Source organism: Rhipicephalus microplus, chromosome X, assembly GCF_043290135.1.
Source record: "Rhipicephalus microplus isolate Deutch F79 chromosome X, USDA_Rmic, whole genome shotgun sequence".
Classification (NCBI taxonomy): domain Eukaryota; kingdom Metazoa; phylum Arthropoda; class Arachnida; order Ixodida; family Ixodidae; genus Rhipicephalus; species Rhipicephalus microplus.
In genome coordinates, this window is record NC_134710.1 from 127,324,942 (window position 1) to 127,351,705 (window position 26,764).

The 26,764-nt window shown below is 42.4% G+C and overlaps 2 protein-coding genes across 9 annotated transcripts in view; both read left to right on the forward strand.

Moving 5' to 3' along the window:
- The first annotated feature begins 68 nt into the window (after window positions 1-68).
- LOC142775743 (uncharacterized) lies at window positions 69-25,817 on the forward strand. Of its 3 annotated transcripts, none has more exons than XM_075877649.1 (9): window positions 69-206; window positions 281-342; window positions 407-464; window positions 4,026-4,203; window positions 4,688-4,798; window positions 8,941-9,068; window positions 21,659-21,725; window positions 25,499-25,607; window positions 25,679-25,817. In XM_075877649.1, exons 3-9 carry the CDS (start codon window positions 415-417, stop codon window positions 25,801-25,803), a joined length of 768 nt encoding a protein of 255 aa, XP_075733764.1. In that variant the 5' UTR covers window positions 69-206; window positions 281-342; window positions 407-414; the 3' UTR covers window positions 25,804-25,817. The 3 variants fall into 3 exon arrangements, with proteins under 3 accessions (XP_075733764.1, XP_075733765.1, XP_075733763.1); XM_075877648.1 differs by having other exon boundaries at window positions 70-206; window positions 25,499-25,613; window positions 25,679-25,814; XM_075877650.1 differs by lacking the exons at window positions 8,941-9,068; window positions 21,659-21,725 and having other exon boundaries at window positions 25,499-25,613; window positions 25,679-25,814.
- An 11-nt stretch (window positions 25,818-25,828) lies between these two features.
- Window positions 25,829-26,764, forward strand: part of LOC142775744 (uncharacterized) — a 28,255-nt gene continuing 27,319 nt past the window's right edge. For all 6 annotated transcript variants that reach the window (XM_075877655.1, XM_075877658.1, XM_075877654.1 and 3 more), the window contains exons 1-4: window positions 25,829-25,960; window positions 26,056-26,190; window positions 26,269-26,391; window positions 26,457-26,545. In XM_075877655.1, coding sequence (XP_075733770.1) covers window positions 25,867-25,960; window positions 26,056-26,190; window positions 26,269-26,391; window positions 26,457-26,545 — 441 coding nt within the window. In that variant the 5' untranslated portion in view covers window positions 25,829-25,866. The remainder of the gene's footprint in view (window positions 25,961-26,055; window positions 26,191-26,268; window positions 26,392-26,456; window positions 26,546-26,764) is intronic.

Here is a 26,764-nt window from a genome sequence, read left to right on the forward strand (position 1 = left end):
CAGGCATGCATAAATATTCTTATTGAAAGCTTTCGATTGTTGGAGGGAGATCACTAAAATTTGTCCATTCTGATACTTGTCATTCTGCTGCTTTAGGCCTTTTGGAAGACTTTCCAGTTGGATTCCTTCCAGAGTGCTTTGCAAAGCTGGTCAGACGACATTGCGAGGTTGAAAGACACCTACCACTTTCCATCTCAGCTGTCGCCGTATGTATTCTACGCTGCTCGCTTGAAACAAAGGGTTGTTTCTGCTTTTTCTTAGCTTTTGATCTCTGCTTCAGGGCTGTACTTACCAGCGCTACAAAACGCATCGAAGGTCTGCTCGACAATTTGCCGATTCCTGGTATAGTGCTGATAAATAAGTATTCCAAACTGATGTTAACTCGGACTTTTTTTTTCCATTTCAGGGAGGGCAATGCTAGAGATTGTAGTGGACAGAAGTCTGTTTAGTGATCTAGATGTCATGTAAGTGTTTGGTTTGCATATCGGGTTTCTTTCCTCATACTCGAAGTCGGACTGACATGCTTTTTGTAAAGGATTCTTCTTATCTCTAAAACTTTTTGCTGTGATTTTTCAGATGACATTGTTGCTTTTGCATTTGTGAAATTACACTTGCAATATGTTGTAGTCCAGGGGCTAAGATGGCCACCAAAGGAATTGTAGTTCTATTTTTGTTATGTGGTACACATCTTCTAGAAGTATTCACTCGGATTTATGAACTTCAGACTCTGGAGTGGATGGATGGATGCTATGAGCGTCCCTTTTATAACAAGGCGGTGACATGTGTGCCACCAGGCTTGCAAAAAAAAAAAAAACTATTTTTTTATGTTGGCCCAAGGCCTTATCTACTTTGATCAAATTGATCTTACTATAACAATGAAAAATATAAATTTATGTTCCTCTCTCTGCCTCTTCAGGCAGAATGACCTCATTTTCCCACTACTTGTGTCTTTCATCACTACTTTTCTGCCACCAATAATCTAACCGTCTCTTATTACTTGCTTCTATCGCGGACATTTCAGCTTTCCACGTTTGTCCCTAAAACCCAAAGCCTCATGTAGCCTTGTACGCACACGTATATCGCCGCATTAAATCACAGCATGTTCCATTGTTTTTTTAACTCCCCCGCAGCATGTGCTTTGTTCTTCTTCTTTATTGAATCTCGCTTTATGACTTTATAAGTTTTGCAGACACGCAGCACCACCTGTCGACACAGTTTTGAGTAGTGCAAAGCCCGATTCTTTTGCATAGTTTGCTGCAGAACCATGTGACTGCAGCTTACAAAACACCAATTTGGCTAAATATTAGGTGTATATTTTTGCATTGGACGCTTATAAAAAGACCCACTAATTTCTCTCAGTTTGTAGGACGCGTCACCGAACATCTATAAAGTACTAGCTGGCTCACTCACCAGAACAATGGCGAAAACAAGAGCGGATGCAACGTCTCTGCGCACGAAAAAAGACCCCGCTCGATGCTACTGTTGGGTTTTGAATATCCACGGACGTAAACAGCTTCAGTTTCACCAGTTTCTGCAGCTTTTCGCGAATCCGAATGGCGAGAGCGCTGGATGCAAACCGTTGCGAACGTGTTGTGTAATTGAATTACTTGCGTTCTCCACAGCCGGTTGCATGAGAAAGTTTCATATTGTAGGTCTCCTGTTATTGTTTTCTGTAGCCTTGACGGAGAATTATGGTCACATTGATTATGAAGCTTAACAAAGCCTCTGAACATGGTGCACGCCTTGCAACAGTAGAAAGGTGACGCGAGCGATGAACATAGCACACGCCGTGACCACCGATAATCTGAAGTTGTTGCTACCACGCACCATTACGCATGTACGCCTTTGAAGGCTCTAAGTTCTGGCTTTGAATAGTAAATGCGAACACGTATGTCATACAGGTAAATCGCAAAATGATCGGACCACAATCAGGTTTTTGTGGCCGGTGGTCTTCGTGATTGCCGGAGATATCTCGGAGGCCTCAGTTGTGCCTTTCGTCGTATACCTAGAAAGTAGACATGCATGTATCCCCATTTGCAGTATATACAAATGGAAGACAACCTTCAACAAAACATTCTAGCATGCGTAATAAAACAGTTCAACACACAGGAAGCGAGGAATCGATGAAGAATGCAACTGCAAAGGCGAAAATTGCCATGGTCATTCATGCCAAATAAAGCAAACTTCGTGCCACTAATTGTTATATTGCTTGTGTATTCACTTCAACGCTTTGGAATCATGTGTATGCCCAAATTTGATGCATTTATGCGTTACAAAACGCCCGGTCTAGTGGTTAAGGTACTCGGCTGCTGACCCGCAGGGCGCGGGTTCGAATCCCGGCTTCGGCAGCTGCATTTCCGATGGAGGCGGAATGTTGTAGGCCCGTGTGCTCAGATTTGTGTGCACGTTAAAGAACCCCAGGTGGTGTAAATTTCCGGAGCCCTCCACTACGGCGTCTCTCATAATCATATAGTGGTTTTGGGACGTTAAACCCTACATATCAATCAATCAATCAGGCGTTACAGAACGCTCGTCGGAGTGCTTGCCTTGAACTCAGATGTCATGCAAAGCTCGCTTGCAGCACCTCGAAATAACAAACATCTTTTGCATTGTACCAGAAATTCGTTTTGATGAGCTTCCTACTTTACTAAAACGAGCTTGGATTGAAGGAAGAGGCTTGCCAGGTGTTTGATCTTTAGGAAACCACGTCTCAATACCAACGAAAGAGGGGCACCTATGCACGTTTGCTCACAGACGGCTCTCTTTGCATTACCCCTTTATGGCCAGCGCAGGGATGGGGGCGCTGTTGGTGGCGTTTTTCGCAGCACCGCCTGGGCAGAGTCTGACGTCTTTGAGCTGAATTTTGAAACAATTTGGCCTTCTTGATACTTCATAACAGAATTGTTTAATCACTAACCAAAACATTACAGAGAAGCCATCAAAGTCTTTAAGCTCAGGGCATACTTTCTCTTGACCTCATTGCGGTATGTGCCATTAAAAACGCAGAAAAAATGGATATTTCACAATATACAGTCAACAAGGCCACCTCACCACATTCTTCTATTGATAAACAGTGATTTAAGAAAGCTCTGTCATATGTGAGATGTCATGTGATCTGTTGAACCATGAACAATAGAAGGGCCTGCAGCACAAAAAGTTAGCAGTGGCATGTGCTCACAGTCATTGATGAAGTGTGTTCATGAGTGTATTTTGTGCATTAATGCTTGGTTAGTTGGCAGATGTTTGTGCAAATTTAGGCTGAGCTAGTTTCGCCATAACAAAGCTAATGTTTACTGCTCATGAAAGGCCTTTGAACTACGTTTGACAATTTTTTATAAGTCTGATAAACATGTGCATCATGTACCTTGTGCCGTGACGGTAATAATTTGCAAATGCAGCGGCACTACAACTTGCAGGCATGTCATTCACAACATTAAAAATACAAGCAAACAACAACAAAAAAACTTGCCCATAGCTTGGCTCTTCCACTGTATCCTTTATGCTTTATGATGCCACCAGGGACAAAGTATTAGATAGTGAGCCAGTGGGGGTTGACAGCACCAAAATGATGAAAACTGACTAAGTGCTCCAAGAATGCAAGGTGCTCGCCTCACCCTTAGTGTAGTGCTGCCAGACCTTTACTGAGGCTCCGATTTAATAGATTGAAAAATGGAACAATCCTAAAACATCGGTTACATGTGACATTTGAATTTAAATATAATGGCTTCATATGTAAGTGGCTTTCTGAATATTTGGCCCTGTAGGACGCTTCCCTGCAGTATGTGTGTATAGCTGCTGCAGTTTTTTGGAGGCAGTGTGGGCTTTCATTTTCATACTGCTTGAATGAAGCATGTGTCATGATGTGGCTTATGAAGTAGCATTTTTGTTTTTATTTTAAGAATCTCTTTTATTGTGTTAATTTAGGCCACCTGAATTTAGATCTAGTAATGTCAAATAAGAGTTTTCAACAGCCATTAATAACATGTGTTAACTTCTGTTTGTCTTGGTTACTGCCAAAATTTTAGCAGGGACAATGGCATGCTCTATGGTGCCCTGTTCAGAGCCTATATGTGGCATCATGCTACTTTTAGACCTCTGGGAGTTGGTTCGAGCATACAGATGGACAAATGGATGAATAGCCTGACAGTTACTGGCGTGGACCTTCAATATGAGTGGCTTCCCGTGTGGAAAGGACGCTTCACTGTGAGTCAAGTAATTTTTTAGGGGAGCATCCTGTTTGTGTTGAAGGAATACAAGTCTTTTTTTTTCAGTCATTCAATCACTTAGTCAGAAGGGAACAAAAATGAACTAGTTCCTGATAACTTTGACTGATGATGGTTTGCACAGATGAATTTGTAGCTATGATGCCTGAAAACCACTAGTGTGACTAAATGCTTTGGATAAATTTGATTCTCTCATCTCCAATTACCTCAATGGAGGCACTGAATAGGTCTCAGTTATGTTGTTTTTGACATGTATGAGCCGCGTTTGCATTAAATTTTCACATCGTAAATTGTGTCATTAAGGCTAGCTTTCTTTAGCAGCATAAAGCATAAACACATGTATGTAATTGCATCTTTTTTTTTTTTTCATTCTTGATATAGGTGCATATAGAAATCAGCATTAGTATTTTTTGAAATATTGCTTTGTGTGATTTGTTGTATGTGTCTGATTTTGGGGGGAATAGGATGGAAACACCCTGACAGCATGCCACTTTGAGCTTCAGTGCTTTCTTCCTGATTCTTACAACCCGAGCTTGAAGGAGTTTTTGCCACATTATGAGAAACCTGTAAGAGAAGTAAGTATGCTATCTTTTATACTATATAGGCAGCTGCTTGGATCTGTATTTCTCATAGCTACTTGTGGTAGTTAGACACAAGTCAATCGAAATCACCAAGGCCGACATCTTGGCACGTAGGTATTCCATGTTTAAGAACATTGAAAGCGTACTGAAAACAGACACAAAAAAGGCGTACACACTCATATACATAGCACTTCTTTCAACCTGGTTTGGTTGAAAGTAGCGCACTATGTATGTGTATGTTTGCCTTTTTTGTGTCTTCGCTTTGAATGCACTTTCACCAATCTTAAACTAAGATCAGTTTGTTATAACATTGTCCTAATGTTAGAAAACTGAATGCATGCTTTAAAGCAGCACTATCGGTGTATAAGCACTTCATCAGGTAGGTTTTTTAAATTTAGCTAGCTTTCTTTGCAACACAGAAAAAAGGACAACATAAGATGTACCACACGGGAAACAATTTAGTCTGTGGGTTCTGAAGGTTCTTTACAACTCGGTGATCATACTTGTGCCTTCTGCCAATAATCATAAAGTTAGTTAATTAAACATTAGTTAAGGAAAAACAAAAGGTAGCCTGAGTGAATATAGGCTGGTGCAAATGGTATGTGTTCGATTCAGCTCAATTCTGACAGCCTTTCATTTTTGAAGTGTCAGTTCAAGTTGTGTGAGAAAACCTGTATGGTGTGCTAATGTTACACGGCAGCATACCACTGTTCACCCAATCACACGAAAAGTGAGTGAATACGTTTAAAGATGAGCGCTGACATCGCTTCTCTCCTCCATGCCATTCCTCCCTGTTTAGCCTCCAGCATTCTTGTCAAGATGGAGAAAAGAGAAGTGCTCAAAACATGTGAAATATCCCCTCAAACTCTGCCTATACTTGATGGATTCAAAATAATTTTGCGGCAATCGATCCACTAGGCAATAAACTCCTGCACTGACATCATTCGATATTTACTTGAAAAAGTAGTTCGGGACCCCTTTGAGTGACGATAAAATTTCTGTGGTGAATGAATGAATCATTCAAAATAGAAGCTTCTTACTGTAATTATGTTACTGACATTGTTTCTTAATCAATGTCGGGGTGTGTTGCAAGTATTGCCGTGGCATAGCAGCTGAAGTGTAGGGCTTGAAAATAAGCCATCATGTGAGTAACACCCCACATGGGACTGATTAAGAACATTAGAGGGGCAGTGTACGTGATTTTTTTTCATAAAATACAGAGTATTAGAAAGAAATGCAAGCTTCTGTATTCTGCCGTCAATACTTGTATGGCTGACAGAAATATGACTGCATTCCCGTATGAAAGACAGTGAACTACACTCAAACCTCATTGTAACAAAGCTGCATCTTGCATCAAAATATGTTTTTTATATCTGAAAATGAGTTATAAAGGTATATTCCCAAAAAGCTACTCTTCACTTATTTCATTATAACTGATATATAGTTGTATCCAGGATCGTTATATCGAGATTTGAGTGTACTTTTTGCACTACTTTTATTTTTTAAATGACTGCAATGTGTAGACCTGAGACTTTCTGTGTCTTTTCTGCAGTCTTTGCTGAACTACATCACATCACTAACACCATTTCATCATGATACCCTATGCTGCTAGTATTTCTGCTGGTTGGTATTATTATTTCTAGGAAATGCAAGCCACCAAACATGAATCCTTCATCCAAACATGCGAAAGATTCCTTAAGCGTACGCGAGACTTTCTCTATTACTCAACTTTTCAGGGATCCATAACAGTCTCAGTGGGTAATGCACTCGTTCCATTTTTCTTTCCGATATAATTTTATTGCCCGGCTTGTGTGAGACTTTTAGTTTATAATTTAAAACAAGATCATCATGTCGGAAGTCTGAAATAAAAATACAGCTACTTGTCCTACAAACATTCAACAAATGACTGTGCTGACTTCTTAAACCATTTTTGATTCACTTTGACACTCCTAGCGTTTAGGCAGCTGGGATTTGGTTCTGAGAGAAGTTAAAGCTAAACTTGGCAAATACATATGCTGAACATTTACATATGCTGAACATATGTAAATACATATGCTGAACATATGTAAAAACATATGCTGAACATATGCTGAACATATGCGATTATAGTATTGCAAGTATATATGGGCTGCATGCATCTCAGTAATGATGCAAAAAGAAAAGTTGCTGGGAGGGGGGGTGGGGGCTCCTTGTTCCAATGTCTTGTTCATTTGAGCATTTATAATCCATCCTGACTTACCAAAAATACATTAGGAAATTATTTGGTATTTCAAATATGCCAATTCAATTTGAGCACCCAATTGAATAGATTGCTATTCGATTTGTTGTTCTAAATTTTCGAATATTTGCACACTTCTGTTGACGGGTTATACTACTATAAAACTTTTTTTTAATTTCTTGACTGATTGTGATCAAACTCCATGACTTTTTAGTTTTGGCAAGAAATGCAGGCCGTGTAGGCCACCTGCAGCTTGCGCCATCAGTCAAACCGCGCAGACTCGAACTATAATGCCTTGAATATGCTTAAAATATTCTAAACACCCGTCATATGCTCGCGAGATGAGATCGACCAGATAAAATAACGCTGCGCACCCATCAGTTCGCTGACCACAGCGGATACCTATCGGTGACAAAAGAAACCTTCAAGACAAAAATATTATATTGTAGCCACCGACACTTCGCGGGAAATGCAAATTTCCTAACCTGAAAATGCAGCTATGGCTTGTTAAGAACTATAGCTGGAAGCGTATGCCGCGTCTTTCTCGGGCGAACAAATTGACGTGCTGCGAATGCCAGCGTTGCCAGCGAACATGTTGAATGCCTTAACAGTGGTACATAAAACATTTATTTTTGTCTTGAAGTTTCATCCCTGCCACGGTCCTGGCTTAGATATCCGGTATCATTGCCAGGTCTGCGGGCGCGCGCTGTTGTTACTTAACCTGGTCGAACACGCCTTGCAAGGAAGCCGAAGCGGCACCTAACTCCACGGTGAAAAAAAAAAGGGGGGGGGGGGAATTGTGGTGGTGGTGTAGCGGTTAGAAAATACAATGGTCTTCTTGTGAGATCGGTAGCATTGCTAAATAAATAAATAAATAAAATTTCTTTGCTTTAATTCTAATGCTTCTTGAGCCACCTTCGCCGCAGTACAGTAGTGCCTTGCGGAATAGCATATTGAGATTTGGAAGGGGCTGTTAGCGCTAGTGGGACACTGCACATTTTGCTCAGTTACTCATGCGTTTGTATGCTGCACAATTCTGAGTACCATTATAATTACTGATGTCTAAATAATCTACTAGCAATCACCTGAAGCATTGTATGACATTTCTGCTTCCCTAAAACAAACAAAGTAAATTGTGTGCCAGTTTTTTTTTTGCCTCCCATATTTCTTACCTTTGCAAATCTCCCAAATTTCAAGGTCATAACTTGGCAGATATATATTTACATTCGCAAAGTCTTTCAAACGATTTGACAGGCACAGCAAAGCCAATATGGACTTCATCATTGTTTGCTCAGCGGGGGGATTCTAAATACTACTTTCATTGAAATGGCAGCGTTGATGTTCACACTGCAAGATTTAGGTGATGTTAATTGGTTTATACATCTTTTTTTTTTCTAAATATAAGCCTTCTTTTTTTATGCTGCTCCAAATTTGCTATTTCATGATATAAAAGTAAGATTTTGTATTTCCAAAAATTGCTCTAAATTTAATTTCGGCTGTTGCTTCCCTGCATGTTGAATGTTCGCAAGTGCGTCAATTTCAAGCTGGGATTTCACTCGTGAATGTTCAACGCACTATAACTTCCTATTAACATTAACAATTGCATTCACTATTTCATGCATGCAGAAAGACTAAACTTTTATGGAAGCATTGGTTTGTCTATAACAAACTCAACATACTTCTCACTGCCTGCCTGTGCTAAACAAAGAACTTTGGCACACCTTGAACATTAACGTGCTTATTATAGTAAACATTGCCTTGATGCAGCTGTAACACTATTTGGTATGTAATTGTGGAGATAAATGCAGGTTAGACAGGCATTGCAATGTTTATTCGTATAAATCAAGAATATTGGTCAAACAGAACTTTCGTTGTACAAAGCACTTCTCTAGTGGTCTACTCCTCCCTCCTATTACAGAGACTCTTGGACTACTACTCCCTCCTATCACTGGAAGGCTTGGTTTGGAGTACATCTATAGAGGTCTTGGATGTCTTTTCTTTTAGCAGCCTCCCAATGCACTTTATTACTTCTACTCTTTTCCGGTTGTATCCTTTCCTACTGCTACTAAATTTTTTGCATTTGTGTTGCTGCCTTCGTTCCAGTATCATTACAACTTAAAGGGCCAGTAAACAGGCTTTGACTTTTTTTTTACACTCTGCAAACAAGCTTGCCAACTTGAACAGTACACCTTGGCGATCAAAATTTTCAAATATTACAGTGTTTCACGCCATGTAGACTCTGCATTTCGAAAAATAATCCCACATCTATTTTCTTTGCCTGAAGAATCCTCCTCGTACAAGCACAGTGATGAAAGCTTGCTCTTGGGCAACTTTACGTACCACTGAGCTCGTCGATTGGTCCTTTGCTGTACTAAACGACACCTTGGCTCTGCGGTGATGCGTTTTCGGCGGTGCAGTCCACATTTCATTTTCCTGTGCAGCCCTCTGTCATTTTGTAGAGCCCAAGACTACCGGGAGAAGCAGTGTTACCAGAACGAAAGCCCCCAAGACAAAGAGGCGTCTCTTTACTTTACTACTAGGGGAGGTGTGCTCCTCGAACTGCACTTTCTCTCCACGCTGCTATGACATGCTCATGTCGGCGGTGCAGTACTTGGTCATTGTCTGTGTGCCGATAATCTATCGCGGACGTCATGTCACATTGCGGAAAGGAGCGGAGTCACGACAGCGGGCTACACCTTTCCCCTCCCTATGACAAAGAAAGGTGGCAAGGTCACATGTAATATTGAAACCCGCTGAAACGGATGTTCTAACCCCTATAATTTAGTTATTTTAGCACGTATTTGCAAAATTCTTATGGCAGCATGTGTACATAGCAAAAGTGCACATATTTCTATTCATAACTTTTGGACCTCGGGGTTGTTTACTGGCCCTTTAAAAAGTAATGGTTTATACCTCGTCTGCTGGTTGAAGGGTGTGTACTCGAATTGTGGATATTGATTTGCTGCTTGAAATTTTCATGGAACAACTGTGTCAATGTGTCAATCGCATTGCATGGAGAAAAAAAAAAGAAACACTTAACTAGCTATGTTTCATGGACACTGATGAAACTGCAAAGCTGGTGGTCCCAGGCTATTGCATTTGTATGTTTTGCAAGTCTTTCAGATATGTTGTGTCACTGCTCTTTAATAAATTACTTTGTTAAGTTTTGAGTTGGTAATATAGCCACCACCTTTTATAACCACAAAGTATAACAGGACAGTTGTGTGACTGTGGCAAATTGCACGCCATTTGTTAGTCTATTGCCTTCTTTCTTTTGAGTGAACCAGGGCTGAATGGTGGGATTTACCCAGCTTTTATGGTGCATACTCGTTGATGATGCCCGCTGCCTTAGATCCCGGACATGAAAGCCTAGACTAAAAATAGCTTCACTGTTTTTAAACTTGAGAGGTAGTGCGCCTAGCGTCCGCAAGCCAGCATCCCCTAAAGCCGCTCCCATTTTGTGCTTGATGCTCATGATAGAATTCCCAGCACGCTCCTGTTTTTTTATGCTCAGCTTCGAAATTGTGCCATGGTGCTTCCTCCTCCATGTCACTTAGCCAAAAAAGGTTGCCTTTCAGCTTTGAAAAAGTTAAGAGCTAATAAAGTAACTAGTTAATTATAATTTTGCTTTGAACTTGCATGAATATTTATGTATTTTAAACTTGGTTTGGAGGAAGCAAGAAAGAAGTTCCTGTAAATTGGCCCAATGAACCCCACTTTTTACTTTGTAAGAAACCTTTGCTGATTTTTAAGCACTGATTATGCTGAACCTTTTGATGCTGGTCAGAACTCGTACAGAACTTTCTGTGAGCTATTGACTACTTGGGAATATGCTAGACTGTCCGCGATATTGTGTAGGTGACTAACATACACTCCAATGTTACCTGTATTCTACCAATGCCGCCCAATCTGCTATATTTTGGACTTCATGCATGTAACACATATTGCCTTGGTTTATGGTAGTATAGTATTCTATAACATTGCAAATGAGTTCTGCAAAATTCCGCTAGTGGGCTTAAAGGTTATCAAAGGCCAAACCCCTACACATAGGACAACCCTTTATTCATAATGAAAAGCTCTGATAGGTATAGCATATATTTCATAATCACTGCAATTTTGTTAATTGAGGAGCCCTTCACACAATGCTGTAAAAAAAAAAAGTATTAGTGCCACTTATTGCTTTCGACCACAAAATGTCCTAGAATTTAAATGACAGCTGTCTTGCATTGCATCAACTACGATAGAAAATTTGAAGGCCAGAAAGAGTACTAGGAATTAATGCTTTTTAGTTGCTGGCATTTGGGCAAATTCTTTATTAACTTATGTTGTTTTTTAAATTCTTTTTTAGTAATATTGTCAAGCTAAAACTGTAACACGAAAACATACTGAGCAGTTTTTTTTTTTTCTGCTATTATCAGTGTTATTGTTCTCACCATAATATTCTGCGATTTTCCATGATTTTTTGTCAAGTGGTGCAGAGGTTTATAAGGGCACTGTAGCTAATTCTAGCCAGAGTTTACAAATATGCTGACACACTCTATGATAGAGAGCAAATACATATTGCTGACTGTGGCATGGATTAAGTGACATCACTCTTGTGTTCTGTTCAATTGTTTAGTCAAGTGAGAATAATAATGGGCTTTTGAAGCAGCGAAACTGAGCAATAAATTACAATGAAAGTTGTAGATTGGTGTGCGAAACATCTGATTAGGTGGTTCCTAACTTTCTATCTGATATGTTTCTTTTTGCTTGTTACTGATGCCCGCAAAATTTGAAAGATAGCACGGGACATGACCGCTTGTGTGCTTATGCATGCTGGAGTGGCAGTGCTTCCTAACATGTGTATGCAAATGACTGTAGTGCTTGGCCGGGTATGCTGCTGCTCAAAAGGTGAGCAGCGCCGAGGGTGGTCGCTGTGCTAGGATGCACCTATTGTGTACGACTTACTGCTGTCATGAATGATTGCTAAGGAAGCATATCGTTTGTACAGGAAACATTTATAAGCACTACAACCGTGGCACGCAAATGGAAATGTCATGTGGTATATTTTTGTAGTAGAACTGAAAGGTGGGCGAGTTGGAACTTATTCATAATTGTGCAGCACATAAAAGGAAACAAGACAAGCACTGGTCCAACAACTGAAAATTTATTTGAAGCATATATATATATATATATATATATATATATATATATATATATATATATATATATATATATATATATATATATATATATATTGTAGGCATTCATTAAGCACATGTACTATCTTTACACATATTCATCATCATGAGTGGTCGTCATCTTCATCTGCTGTGGGGATTTAGCTTGCCTGAGTTCTGTGCCTTGGGTGTGGTTGCTTCATCGTGTCTTCTGGGTCATATAAAGGTTGCCTTCACTGTTACATCACAAGTGGTGGAGTGTGCTCTATGATCTTCCGTCCTCTCCCAGCCCGATCTGCCTCCTGGAGCTCCGTTCAGGTCGTCGTTTGTGCCAGGTGTCCGTTAAAATGCCTCAGGACGAGCCAACCGGCGCTTCTGCGTCTACCTCGATGGCCCCGGCTACCGCGGCCTATCCATCGTGGATTATCACCGCGCACCAGCGTGAGCCGCCCACGTTCGCCGGACTTCGAGGTGAAGATGTGGAGGATTGGTTGGACCAGTTCCATCGAGCGAGTTCTACTAACTGAGATGATCCTACCAAGCTTCGCCGTGTTCCTTTCTATCTGACAGGCGCAGCGAAAACATGGTTTTTCAATCATGAAATGGACATTACGGACTGGACACGTTTCAAGCAGCAGCTTCGCCAAATTTTCGGCACCTCGATGGTTCGTTCAGCTCTCGTGAAGAAGACACTGGATGCTCGCAAGCAACAATGCGGTAAGTCTTACACATCGTACATAGTGGATGTGCTTGCTCTCTGTCACTGTTTCAGCACGTCCATGTCTGAATCAGAGTTCGTCATCTATTGAAAGTAATCGGCACCGTCGTGTTCAATGCCTTGGTCATACAAAACCTGACCACAGTCGCTGACGTTGTTGCCACGTGCCAACGCCTAGAGGAACTTGAGTCCCAACGGTTACCGCCGGATAGCGCTGAAAACACCACCACGACTGATGCCTCATTGCGTGCCATGATCCGGGCGATTATACGGGAAGAGCTGCAATCTTTTGGCCTCTCAAAGACACCGAGTCAACCTTTCCCCTCCAACACTGTTTTGTGCGACGTTATCAAAGAGGAGTTGGTGTCCATGACCGGGCCAGCGTATGTAGACTCTGTAGACTCTTCAGTACCTTGACTCCAGCCGACGTACGCACAAGTCCTCGCTGGCTCACCAACCGTTGTACAACCGATGCCCGCACACTCGACGCCTGTCCCACTGGCTTCGTTAACTTCGAGTGCGCCTAGCCAGCCCTTTCACCCACCATGGCGGCCGCCTCGTCCGATCTGTTATTACTGCGGCTATCGGGGCCACATTGCACGCATCTGTCGGAAGCGTCAGCAGGATGAGAGTCGTGGATTCGACACCTACGGCCGGGATGATGGGACAAGCTGGTACGCTTTCCAACGTCATCCTTATGATCCACTGCTACGTTGCTCACCATCTCCAACTGCAAAATCTGAGCCAACCACTTCTTACCACTCTACTAGACGCCGCTCACCCTCACCCCTCCGCCGCTCCTAGTCTCTATTGCGACCTGTCTCGCAATTCACCAACCAACGCCCGGAAAACTAACCTTTGCAGCTTTTAAAGGAAAAGCTGCATCGAACGAAAAAACAAATTCCTCCAGTGCGTCCATATAATACGATATCTGTTTTAATAGAAGGTGTGTACGTGGACACTTTAATAGACACTTGTGCTTGTTTCTCTGTGATTGATCGTTCCTTGTGCTCACGTCTGCGAAAAGTCACCACCCCTCCTGATGGACCTACACTGCTCGCTGCTCAAGGGGACGCCATTAGACCTGCCGCTATGTGCACCGCTCGTGTTTTCATAGCTGGTCTTCTTCATTTTGTGCAATTGGCTGTGCTGGGTTCGTGTGCCCACCAGCTTATATTAGGCTGGGATTTTCTGTCTACGGCAAACGCTTCCATCTGCTGTCGAGAAAAAGCTGTTCATATGATGGAAACTGACTATGCCCTGTATGCGGATGACAAGCCCGTTCGCTTGCTCGCTGCTGAAGATACCGAGCTACCACCTGGTCATCGGCGAATAGTTACCATCACTTCTAATGTGATCAACTCTGGTGACGTGTTTGTCCAATCATCTGCATGCTGTCTCGCAAGAGGTATATCCCTTGCTTCAGGTCTAGCGCAGTTCCACAATGGCTCCGTACTTCTCTACGCTACAAACCAGACGTCTTAGAAAATTCTCATTCCTAAAGGCACCACAATGGCTTGCGTTACTGAATCCCAACCTGTATTTGTTGTCCCGCTTATGCCAGCGTGTTCTGACCTTCCTTCTATAGGACGTTCTTCAAGCATTTCTGTTCCTGCTGCGACTATTAGTCCAGAACTGACCTCTTCACAGACAGATGAGTTGCTTTACTTGCTACAAAAGCATAGGAGATTGTTTGCTGCCCATTCCTCATCTCTGGGACAGACGTCCATTATTAGGCATCGTATTCAGACCGATGGCACTTCCATCTTACTATGCCGACCATATCGCGTCTCTTCGTCCGAGCGTGAGATCATTTAACAAAATGTAGCTGATATGCTGCAATGGAACATTATACGTCCCTCCGTGATTCCTTGGTCATCCCCTGTTGTTTTAGTAAGGAAAAAAGATGGCTCCGTGCGATTTTGCGTCGACTACAAAGCACTTAATAAGATGACCCACAAGGATGTTTACCCCACGCCGCGCATAGATGATGCTTTGGATTCACTGCAAGGTGCCAAGTACTTCTCAAGCCTAGACCTGCGTTCAGGTTACTGGCAAATACCCATGCACGAGGATGACAAAGAAAAGACAGCGTTTTCAACACCAGATGGGCTGTACGAATTCAACGTCATATTCGGCCTTTGCAATGCTCCAGCAACATTCGAGCGGATGATCGACACAGTTTTACGAGGCTTGAACTTGAAGCCTTGCTTTTGCTATTTAGACGATATCGTTATTTTCTCGTCAACCTTCCCTCAGCATTTGCAACGACTGGACGAAGTTCTTACGTGCCTTGCAAAGGCAGGCCTTCAGCTGAACACCATGAAGTGCCGTTTTGCGAGCAAGACGATTAAAGTATTAGGCCACATCGTAAGCAAGGACTGTATTCGTCCCGATCCAGACAAGATTTCCGCTGTCCAACACTTCCTGCGTCCTGAAAAAGCCAAAGATTTGCGCAGTTTTCTTGGCCTCGCTTCTCATTTTCGCCGATTCATTTGAGACTTTGCCTTAATAGCTTCATCATTGCACAAGTTGCTCGGATCAGGCTTCACCTTTGTGTGGTCTTCTGAATGTGAAACGGCGTTTGCCCAACTGAAGTGTGCACTCACATCCGAACCAGTCCTCTGCCATTTTGACGAAACCGCGCCTACGCTCCTGCATACAGACGCTAGTGGTCGAGGCATTAGTGGAATTCGCCTACAGCGAGACAAATCTTCACGTGAGAAAGTCGTCACATACGCCAGCCGTGCACTGAACCCCTGCCGAAAAGAATTATACTATCACCGAACAGGAGTGCCTAGCGGTCATATGGTCGATACAAAAGTTTCGACCTTATCTCCACGGTCGCCACTTTACTGTGGTTACGGACCATCACGCCTTGTGCTGGCTCTCGACAATCAAGGACTTGTCCGGCCACCTTGGTCGCTGGATTCTTCACTTACAAGAATACGACTTCACGATTACATACAAGTCGGGAAACAAACATCAAGACGCCGACACACTTTCGCCTTGCCCGCTTTCTTCGGAGCCACTTAACAAACCCGCCACTGCCACACTTGAGAAGCTTTCGGCCGTCTCTTCCCTACATGTTTCGTCATTAGCTACTGTGGACCCAACTACTCCAAGCGAGTGTGGTTTGTTCTTATCTCACCAACGTGCTGACCCTTACTGTCGCCACATCATTGACCATCTTGACAGGACTTGCCGGCCCCCTAACGCCCGTCTTCGCCGACAGCTGGCGCAATTCAAGCTCAACAACCATCTCCTGTACAGTCATACCTACCACCCTGATGGTCAACGCTGGGTGCCCGTTCTACCTCGCTTTTTTCGGGCTCAAGTCCTCAAGACTTATCACGACGACATGTCTGCTGGACACATGGGCTTCCAGAAAATGTATGACCGCATAAGATGTCACTACTACTGGCCAGGCTTGTCCACCTGTGTTGCGAAGTACATTGCCTCATGCACCCTTTTTCGGCGCCGCAAGCTACCTACATCAACTTGAAGTGGACAATTACAACCGCTCCCGTGTCTCCTACAACCATTCGAGGTAGTTGTCGTTGACCTGTATAGTCCGCTTTCTATGACTGTCAGGGGCAATCGATGGATAGTTACAGCTGTCGACCACCTGACCCGCTACGCCGAAACAGCTCCCGTGCCTTCTGCATCAGCTTCGGAAGTGGCTGATTTCATCCTTCGAGCAATAATCCTTCGACACGGAGCTCCTCGTGTAATCCTGAGCGACCGTGGAAGAGTATTTCTTTCAGAACTCGTCGAAGAAGTGCTCAAGGCATCCGGCACTACACACAAAATAAGCTCCAGTTACCATCCTCAGATGAACGGCCTGACTGAGCGCTTTCATTGTACACTGTCAGATATGATAGCGATGTATATTGAACCGGACCACAGAAACTGGGACACCATTTTGCCATTTGTCACTTTTGCGTATAATACCTCTGTACAGCGCACAACCGGTTACTCGCCATTCTACCTCGTCCACGGTCGCTTCCCCTCTTCTTTCCTCTATGTTTCATTCTTCTCTGCGCCTGTCAAACCATGTTCATTTTCAAGTGAAGAATACTCGTCTCGTCTACTTCATTGCCGCCAGCTGGCTCGCGTCAACACTGAAGCCAAGCAACAGGATCGCAAGTTTGAATATGATGCCTCTCATCGTGCCGTGTCCCTCAGCCCTGGCGACGAAGTCTTCCTTCTTACACCCATTCCCACTCCCAATCTGTGCGAGAAGTTTCAATTACGTTTTATTGGTCCCTACACTGTCTTGGAGCAAACGTCTCCTGTGAATTATCGCGTGGCACCTGTTCTTCTTTCGACGAACCACCGCTACAGGGCAGCAGAAATAGTCCACGTATCCTGCATGAAGCCTTTCATATGGCGTTCCTCTTCGCTTTAAACTGCGGCCAAGAACTGCGGTCAGGATGACCGCTTTCACAGGGGGGGAAGTTAGTGTAGGCATTCGTTAAGCACATCTACTATCTTTACACATATCATCATGAGTGGTTGTCATCTTCATCTGCTGTGGGTATTTGGCTTGCCTGAGTTCTGTGCCTTGGGTGTGGTCGCTTCACCGTGTCTTCTGGGCCTAATAAAGGTTGCCTTCAACGTTACATCACAATATATATAAAACAGAAACAGGCTAACGCAATGGCAAAGTGTGTTGGCAATTGCGTTTGCCAGCCATCTATTGCTTTATCAGAGCAAGAAATCGGTTTCATCAACCGGATATAATCTTGCGTGGCACTTGATTTTCTGTTTACTTATATATATATGCTTTGCTTCGAATAAATTTTCAGTTGTTAAACCAGCGCTTGTCTTGTTTCCTTCTGTTGTGCGTTTCCTCCAGTGCACTGCCCGATTATGGGTAAATTTTTGTATTTCATGGGCATCTGTAGTGTCCTTATGACTCCATGGCTCAAGTCCCGAGACACTGAAAGGTGAAACAAGGCCGGTTGATTAAAAACAAAACGAACTGATTTATTCGCAGAGAAAAAGAGCAAAGGTCCAAGTAGCTCAAGAGCTTCACTGGCGACTGACCGTCCTTGAGTGTCTACTCGGTTCTTCACCCTGCACCAGACATAGATACATGCACATACACAAACAACCAGTGAATGTGGTGCACGTGTCGCCACTCTTATCGTCCACTTCGGAGAATAGAACAGAAGTCGTCGAGAAAAGCGCGCATCCGGTGGTCCTAGGCTACTCACCCGAAGCCGTGTGCTAGCTGTAGTGTTCTTCCCTTAGCTGGAAATACCACCATGAAAGCTGTCCGCGACAGCATCTGTAGTAAGCAGGGAAACAGCAATACAGTTAAATCTACCTATGATATGGAGAGCACTTTTTTGAATAGTACTTCAATAAAGTTTCCTGTTGGGCGACTTGGGGGTGTATCACATGCGACACATTTTTAGTGGCGAAGCAGAAAGTAGAGGAACTCGGAGGAGTGAAAAGGAAACACAGTGCATGGGGCAAGCACTAATTAGCGCTTGCCCTTTGTGCTGTTTCTTCTTTGCTCCTCTGAATTCTTTCACCTTTGCCTTTTGCACTAGAAATATGTTGCATGTTGCCAAATAATATTAAGGCGAAAGCCTTTAATAGCTCATACTTGTGGCGTTCGACATTGTGCCCTTCCGTGCCCTGAAATCGTGCCATCTGTGGCCTTTCCCCCTCAGACTCTCTCAGCAATCGCATAACGGCACAGCGGCGCATAGTAACAGTTGCCCTGCCACAGCTGTGGCCTCTTCCCCTTATACTCTCTCAGCAGTCACGGGATGGCACAGTGGCGTGCGCAGCAACACTCCTTCATCAGACGACTTGGTGCAGCGATTGACTTGAAAGGATGGCTCCCAAGTTGCCCGGTGAAGATTCCACTACAAAGTGTGTTCAAAATTACGCTCGTTTTCGTGATCCTTTTGTCTTTGTTCAGGCTATAACTGTGAAAAAGTCATCATGACCTACCAACCAGCCCAAGCTGCTCCCATTTTATGTTCCAAAGTGTGTTCGGTGAAAGCCTGTGGCCATTCCACTGGAAGCGTCATGCAAAAACTCACAAAAACATTATTTGAATGGCCAGAGGTTTTTGTCAAACACTTTTGAAAATATAGGAAGCGTCCTTCAATTTTTTCTGTAGAATTCATGTCGTTCGCTCTTCGTTTTTGATGCCGTGCCTGTGCATGGAGTGGCCCCCATTGCAATTTGTCTTTAAGAAAACAACTCTGTCATCACTATCGAGGAGATGTCAGATCAGATGCTGGGGGAAACTGTCTGAGACCATGGTGACAACAATTGATCTTTGGAGATCGACTCGTCATGTGCTTTGCAATCTTGTGCTGCGCCATGCGTTTGCTAGGCCATGGCCTTCATGATTAGCTCCGGCAACATGATGGTGCATCGCTTGAGCTAATTATTGTATTGATGTCTTATGAGCGTTCACTATTGCTATCTTTGACGAAGAAGCATTTGAGCAAAAACCAAGGAATCGTGATTTCATATGAAGTAAGGCTGGCAGATAACTCTTTTGGGTCCGATCTCGCGTGACTCTCCCAAAACGCTTGTGTAAGGGAACACGACCACTCCAGGGAGAAATGTTCTTTTCGAAGTCGCTTGTTGAGAGCGCAGCACGTGGACAAGTATACGAGCCGTGTGTTGATGCTTGCGAAGATAGCAACCGCACTGTTAGAATGAGAATTCACTGTTGCTTCTCCTTCCCTTCTTCCCGTGCTTTTCTTTTTATGCTCGTTAAAAACTGGTTGGATGTTTTCTCTCTTCTTGAGCATTCGACGGCAGGTCTTAACACGCAAGGTTATTGCATGCACAATCCGAACAATAAAGATAGGCCGGCTTGCTTGATCTATGCTTCTGGAGTGCTTGTTGCCTTTGCTCGCATGCTTTTACATGCAGGTAGATTTTGAGGCGCACAGAGAAATGTTAACAATTTGTACTTCATACGGGACATGACAGTGAAATCAGAAACCTGCTGAAAGTGTTAATAAATTTCTATCGTAATAGCTACGAAGTTTTTGAATAGCTAAATAAAGGTTTGGAGTGACCTCTGCCTTCTATTTCCCTCTTAATTTTTGTGTTTCATGTTTGAAATTTTTATTGAAGCTGAATGGAACAAAAACCTGTTTTTAGTGAGTTTTTGCAAGAATCTCTCAAATTTCGTTATATCCAGGCTTAACATTGCTTCAAGGAGTACTGACCGTATTTTGAGGCACACCCATGAAGGGCATTTCTCGTTTCCATTATATGTACTGTGAGTGCTCTATACACACTGAAGCCAAACAGTATGTATAAAAAAACTATATTACGTTGGTTTGAAAGCATTCGTCAACAGCATTGTGTTGGCACATCACTTTGCCAACACAATACCTCGATACGGAAACCGAAATAGCTTTTTTAAGGTTTAAAAAATACTGGCGTGGTAGTTGGTAAGACATTACTGCCTATGGCAGCGCACACCATGTTACACAAAGAGCACACACACAAAGAGATGACACAAGCGCTGAACTTCAAGTTATTTTTATTATGGGAAAGAATAGCTTGGGTAGGCGATGCATGCATTGTTCGCACATCACGTGTGCCTACTGCAACGATGAAAACTAAGAGCATCTTGTCATGTAGGAGCAACTAATTCGCTTATACAAGAGCAACAAAAAGTAGAGAGGGAAATGTAAGTGTGGTCTGTATTATACCTAAAAACTTTCTTTTGAAAAACTTTTTTTCTTTCAGATCGACTGAAGTCTGCTCGATTAAGCGCAGACCTCTTACGTCCTCTGCACAGAGCGTGCAGTCTACTTAATTCCACTGACGAGTGACTGGGTCTATGTTGCGCAAATGGGCTGATGCCTCGACTCGAGGCTTATGCTGCATAATTACTACTTCTCTAAAAAAGACGCTCGCCACCTTGCCTTACACTACAGGGACTGCGGCTGCGAATTCGTGTTGGAAAACACGAAGGTGGCGAGCAAAGTAAAACGCAAAGTAACCTGGGAAATTATAGAGGCAGTAGAAATTGTCGATAGAAAGGAAAAATGCATTAGTTGCCCATCGGTTGTTGTAACTTCAAAAGAAAGTTTTTAGGTATTAACACGTGACACGGTTACATTTTCCTCTCGAGCTTTTGTTCCTCTTGTATATAGCAAATTGGTTGCTGCTACATAAGGTGCTCTTGGTTTTTACCATTGCAATGGGAGCACGTCATGTGTGAACAATGCATGCATCGTCTACTTAAGGTATTCTTTCCTGTAATAAAATTCAATTTAAGTTCAGCGCTTGTGTTGTCTCTGTGTGTGTGTTCTTTGTGTAACCTGGTGTGTGCTGCCATATGCTGCAATGTCTTTTTTAAGGTAGCAGTGTTAAAAGTAGATTCATTGCATTCCTAAGCACTATGACATTGTTTTTAGGGCATGCGACACCAAGGTTTTTAGAGAAATCAGCCAAAAAGATGAAATTTTGTTTTACAGTAGTTTCAGTAGATATCTATAAACTGTCTCATCAGACGTTTTGCAAACCAATCTACAACTTTCTCTTTGGAAATGTTTGTCTAAAAATAAAAAAATTAGACTTACTCTATGCAATAGTCACCAACATTTATATGGTCTCGTTGTCATAGACTGCATCGGCATGTGTTGAAACTCTGGTTAGAGTTACCTGGATCACTTTGTATCACTTCACTCTGATGCATGTAGCAAGCATTCCCCAATTTGCTGTGCATTGCATTTGCCTTAGCATTGTCTTTTTAGTATCTCTTTATCAAGTGTCCAGGCTTTGCCAGCGTGGGTTTTGAAGAAGGTTAATGAAATTGAGCAGGTATGTGTGTGTATTTTTTACAGCGTAAAGAGTAGTACAAACGAAGAATGAGAGTTGGCAGAGTGCTCATGTTGAACCATATTGCAATATCGAGTTAGATGGATAGATGCATTGTCGGTACTCATGCTTTAGTACAATAGAAATGAGAGGGCAAGGCAGTATCGCTAGTTTGAGGAGTTAAGTGCACATGAACTGGTTGAAAGGACTGGGTTGATAGGTGTATGGCTCCTGTTTTTTTGTTTTTTTTTTTTGCATTTTTGAAAAAAAATAGAAGGTGATATATACTGAGTCCTTGACAGTAATGTCGGCTCGTTTAGTAAAACAAAATATTGAAATATTCTGTAACAGTTGAAACCTTGTGCAGCAGTACTATCTGTTTTGTTTTCTTTTCACGAGTTAGTAGACAGGTGCTTTTCATTCATTGCCATTATGTTGATGCATCGTAGACTGCAGAAAGTAGGAGCTTTATATCTTTGAAGCTATTCAGGATCTTACTTGGAAATTTGTGTTTTGAAGTAATGTAGCACATTGGGCTAGTTTGAGCATACTTATGACAGTCGGTGCAAAAGAGGACACAGAATACAAAAAGTACTGAAGACATTTCCGTTTTGAATAAGAATGCTTTTGGCCAACACATCATGTAAATTTTTAAATGCAGCCTTTCTGGTGACCGAGAACCAAACATTATGCTAAGGGGTAAAATTAAATTTTTTGTAAGACAAATACAGCATTACTGGAAAATATTGCACACTAATTTTGCATAATAGTTTGTGTAATTTCTAGTTAAAAGTGCATTCGTGTATTTACTTCACTAGAAAGAAAAATATTTCCCTCACTTGTCATGTGCTGTAAGAGTAACTTTCTGATTATTTTGTTTTCAACCCATGTTCTCAACATTTTAGGCTTTGATTATAAGATATTTCAGGGTAAGCTAAAAAATTTTTAGTGTAATCGATGAGATAGTTTTCAATAAAAGGTAGCAATTTTCGAAAAATTTTTTAAAACAACTGCAAGGAATGTCTCTATTTATGCTTCAAAATGTGCAGGACAAGCTCACGATGACCAACGGTTATGCTTCCATGTGACTCAAAAGCACACCAATGGGAATATTTGCAATCACAGCTTATGCAAATGGCTCAAATTGAATATAGTTCATTGATGCAGCCATATGTGTTATAAAAATCGCATACATGGAGAATAGATCATGGAAAACAGCATCCTCGTGGCTGTCAGGAGGTGCAGTTTTCGCGCCATTTTTTTAATGTCTTTGAGTGCTTTTGTTGCTACTGCTTATAGTAACAAAACTGTGACCTCCATTTCATGTAAAGCCAGCTGCCATTATATAAGGCACAGCTGTGCTTGAGAGGGGTCGGACACTGCTGTGCCTGTGGCTGTGTATGGGATAGCTTCAGTCATTGAGCTTTTTAAACATGCAAGATGGTCGCTTTAAATGCACAACACGTTTAAACGAGTGTCTGAGTATGTCGTAAGACCTGCAATGAGCACTCCGGCGAAAGGAGTAGCCTCTCAAAATGTGCTGCTCACGGTGGTTTCGGCTAAAAAGACACAAAAATTCTGGATTTGAAGTGCCATTATTATATTATTTTGAGGCACAGTGAATTGAAAATTTCAGGTTTTTAATCATTGAATGTGTAATTAAACCTAAGGTACTCTTTTTATTCCCCGAGCAAAGTGCGGCCACCGTGGTTGCTTGGCATGAGACGTTAGTCCTGACGTTTTAATAGGTTTCACTTATCATGTTTTTGTGCTTTAGAGGCTTTGCAAACGCAACAATGCCCCAGTAGTGTCACTTGTAAAAATAGGCAAACATCTGGGCTGTTGCCTAGATCACGGCTGTTCGATTTTCTGGGCTGCTGACGTAGAATGGTTTTGTATAATGTCCACGAAAATTAAACATAGTTGTTGTGCCAGCTATAAATTTTTTGCCAATGCAGTGCCACTTCTGCGCAAGATTTAGATAATTGAAATTGGAATAGCAGGCAGCAACAGTGTCCGTGGTGGCATCAATGTCCTCTATGAACATATGCATGCACGTTCTTCAAAGTTGGAATCATGATGGTCTAGCAGCAGTTGGGCCCACATTCATATCCCACACTGCTCCTTGTTACTCAGAAAACTAGACATGCCTTTTGGTTGTCTTCTTGTAAAGGAACGGCTCGTCATCACACAAAACGTGTTCGGCAATGTCGTTCCACTCACACACTTCAGCTGATTTAAGAAATAACATAGTGGGTGCACAGGGAACACAGCAACCATCAGCTCATGTCATGCCAAACGAGGGTTTCATCACATAAACATTGCTCTTTTTGGCAAAGTTTCATCACGTTCTGACAGCCTTGGGTAGCGTGTGAAGCTGCTCCATAGTGTGGTGGCAAAATTTCATAGCCTTAAAGGACTCTGGTGTCGCTCTCCAGAGTGTGTGTTATATATTAGGAATGAAATACAAAGATCTGTTCTTTAGTCAATTTCTCTTGCCATACCTCATTAACAGCCAAGTGGGACAGAATTTTTCTTGACTAAATTCATTGAGTGAGTAGTGTATACCACTAAATAAATCTTGGCAAGGCCGCAAGGATCATTGTGGCGTACCTTTTTTTTAGCAAGCTTTAAAGAGCATCTAAGCAGATGATTCAAGCATGTGATGGTTGTCACTATTACGTTAGTGTAGTAGTGCTGCCTGCAAGATGTTTTACTGCCCCTTTTTGTGTGAGGTCTTACTAGGGAGCCAAGTGTTTTAGGTCATGCTCTCTTCACAAGTCATTTACCGGAAATGCTTGTTGTTGTTTTTTTAGCTTCGGTAATACTAGTAGCTATTGCTATGCTTTTCGTGATTCTACCACTCATATTTCAAAAAAAAAAATTTTGCATGAATGCACTTTTATATCTATACCACTCGGAACTAGGCATTTCGCATGGTATTAAAATTTTGTTACTGTTAGCCTCATGTAGTGGATGGATTTGGAGCCCAAGTAGCTGCCCACCATGCAGTGGTTTACTACCAGGCCCATAGCCAGATCAAGAGCCTTAGCCCCCCTCCCCCCCCCCCCCCCCCCCCCCCCCCGTCTTGAAATTATGACAAAGGGGTGTTTTACCAAAAATAAGTAATGAAAATAGATGTTTCTTTTTTTATTTTTCTAGATCTTTGGCAAGTGCCCCCCCCCCCCCCCCCCCCCCCCACCTGAAGAAACATCCTGGCTACGGGCCTGACTACTGATATGCTTGTATGAGGGTTATGGACAGCACAGTGGATTAGTGCTCCACTTTACACACTGCTTTTCATTGCGCTTTTATCTAGGTAGCATTAAAAAGACGCCAGAGTTGTTCTTGGTTGTATCATGGATGACAGTATTTTTGTTACCTGCCAGATTACAACCCTTGAAAATAAATGCAAACAGCAGAGTGCATAGGTACTGTTTGTATTTCTTTTTATCACATTGGTACATGTCATTTGGCATATGAAATGGGTCAGGCCCGTAGCCCGAAATTTTTCCGATTTTTCTCATAGGCGAAAAAGGGGGAGGGGGGTAGTACCTGTTGAAAATTTTAAAAAACGACCTATTTTTATTATTCTTTGTAAAACAGCCTCCTCAATCTGAATTTTGGGGAAAGAAACCTAGCTCCCCCCCATCCCTGGTTATATGCCTGGAACGAGTATTTCTGAGTAGTGATAACATTTGTTTTAAAGTGACTATGTCCAAACATGAAGCCTGTTGCTCAGCACACATTTTTTTTTTTTCATCTTTATTGACTAGTCCTGCGTTATTCTCCGACTGTCATACTGGGATGATGTTGACATGAAATCAAAACCATCAACGTCCTCTAGCACCGATTGGCAGCATAATCTACTGATGGAAAAGCCATGTCAGTGTGAGTTTGCCTCTCATTTTTTTTTTCTGTTTGATTGTTAAGATTAACTCGTATTAAATTTGCAGCTGCTTCAGTGGGTGACCAGTGCCATCAGGAACCAAGTGGCCACTTGCACTTTGTATTAATGCCAGCTGACAACATGAACCTTGTTTACCCCTTCCGGAAAACGCCTCCTTTCACAGAGACATGACTCCATTCTGGCCAGGAAAGTGCATCCTTGCCACCTGCAGTTGAAAGTGCTACATCTGAGCTGATGCAAGAAACACCACTTGTTTGCACTGACAGAATTCTTGATTCTCTGCAAGACGACGATTCACTTAGCCTTGCTTCGTTCGGGGACTTTATTGGTAAAGCTCAGATTCATATATTCACTCTCCTTTTCCCCTACTGTTTCTTTGGTCTGTGCTACTACCAATCTCACTGCAAACATTTTTTCCTTCAGCTAGTGATGAAAGCTTCTGCGAGGATGTAGAAGAGCTTGAAAAATCTCTTGATGTATTGAAGAGTGCGGAGTCTGATCGGGCGACTGATTCTGCTGAAGAGTCCTGTTTGAGTTCACCTGACGACATGACATATGGTTAGAATCTTTCGTTCACCAATGTTTATTCTCTGTTAACTATTTTGTGCACATATGCATTATATCTTGTTGTTGTAGCATCTCTTGGTGATCCTTCTGACTGGCCTGAAAGGCGGTTTCTTGTTTCTGAGTCACTCAAGAGCTCAGCATCCGGTGAAAATTGCACTCTCTCCCATACAGGTGGTAGTCCTGGTCTCAAGGGTAAGTCGTCATCTTGCAATGTCATTGAAATAAGTCATTTTTTCATGTGTATTAATTATTTCTAGAGCTTACCATATCGGCTGCTGAGATAGCTAAACTATTTGATGAACCTGGACGTCCCAAACGAAATCCACTCCACCCTGTTCATGCTGTGGTAAGTGTGGCAAAATTTTGCTGTAATTATGCATGGGTTGTGCATATTTTACAGCTGTTTTGTTTTTGTGGTGATATATACGGTGTGTTATTTACGAAAACTGATGAAAACCTTCTTAACGACTTCACTGCGTTGTGGGTCATTGGTGGTTCACGGCTTGTGCTTCTCCTGTGTGGTTGCGATGTTATGAGTATGGCTCTGCTTGTGGATGCAGTAACT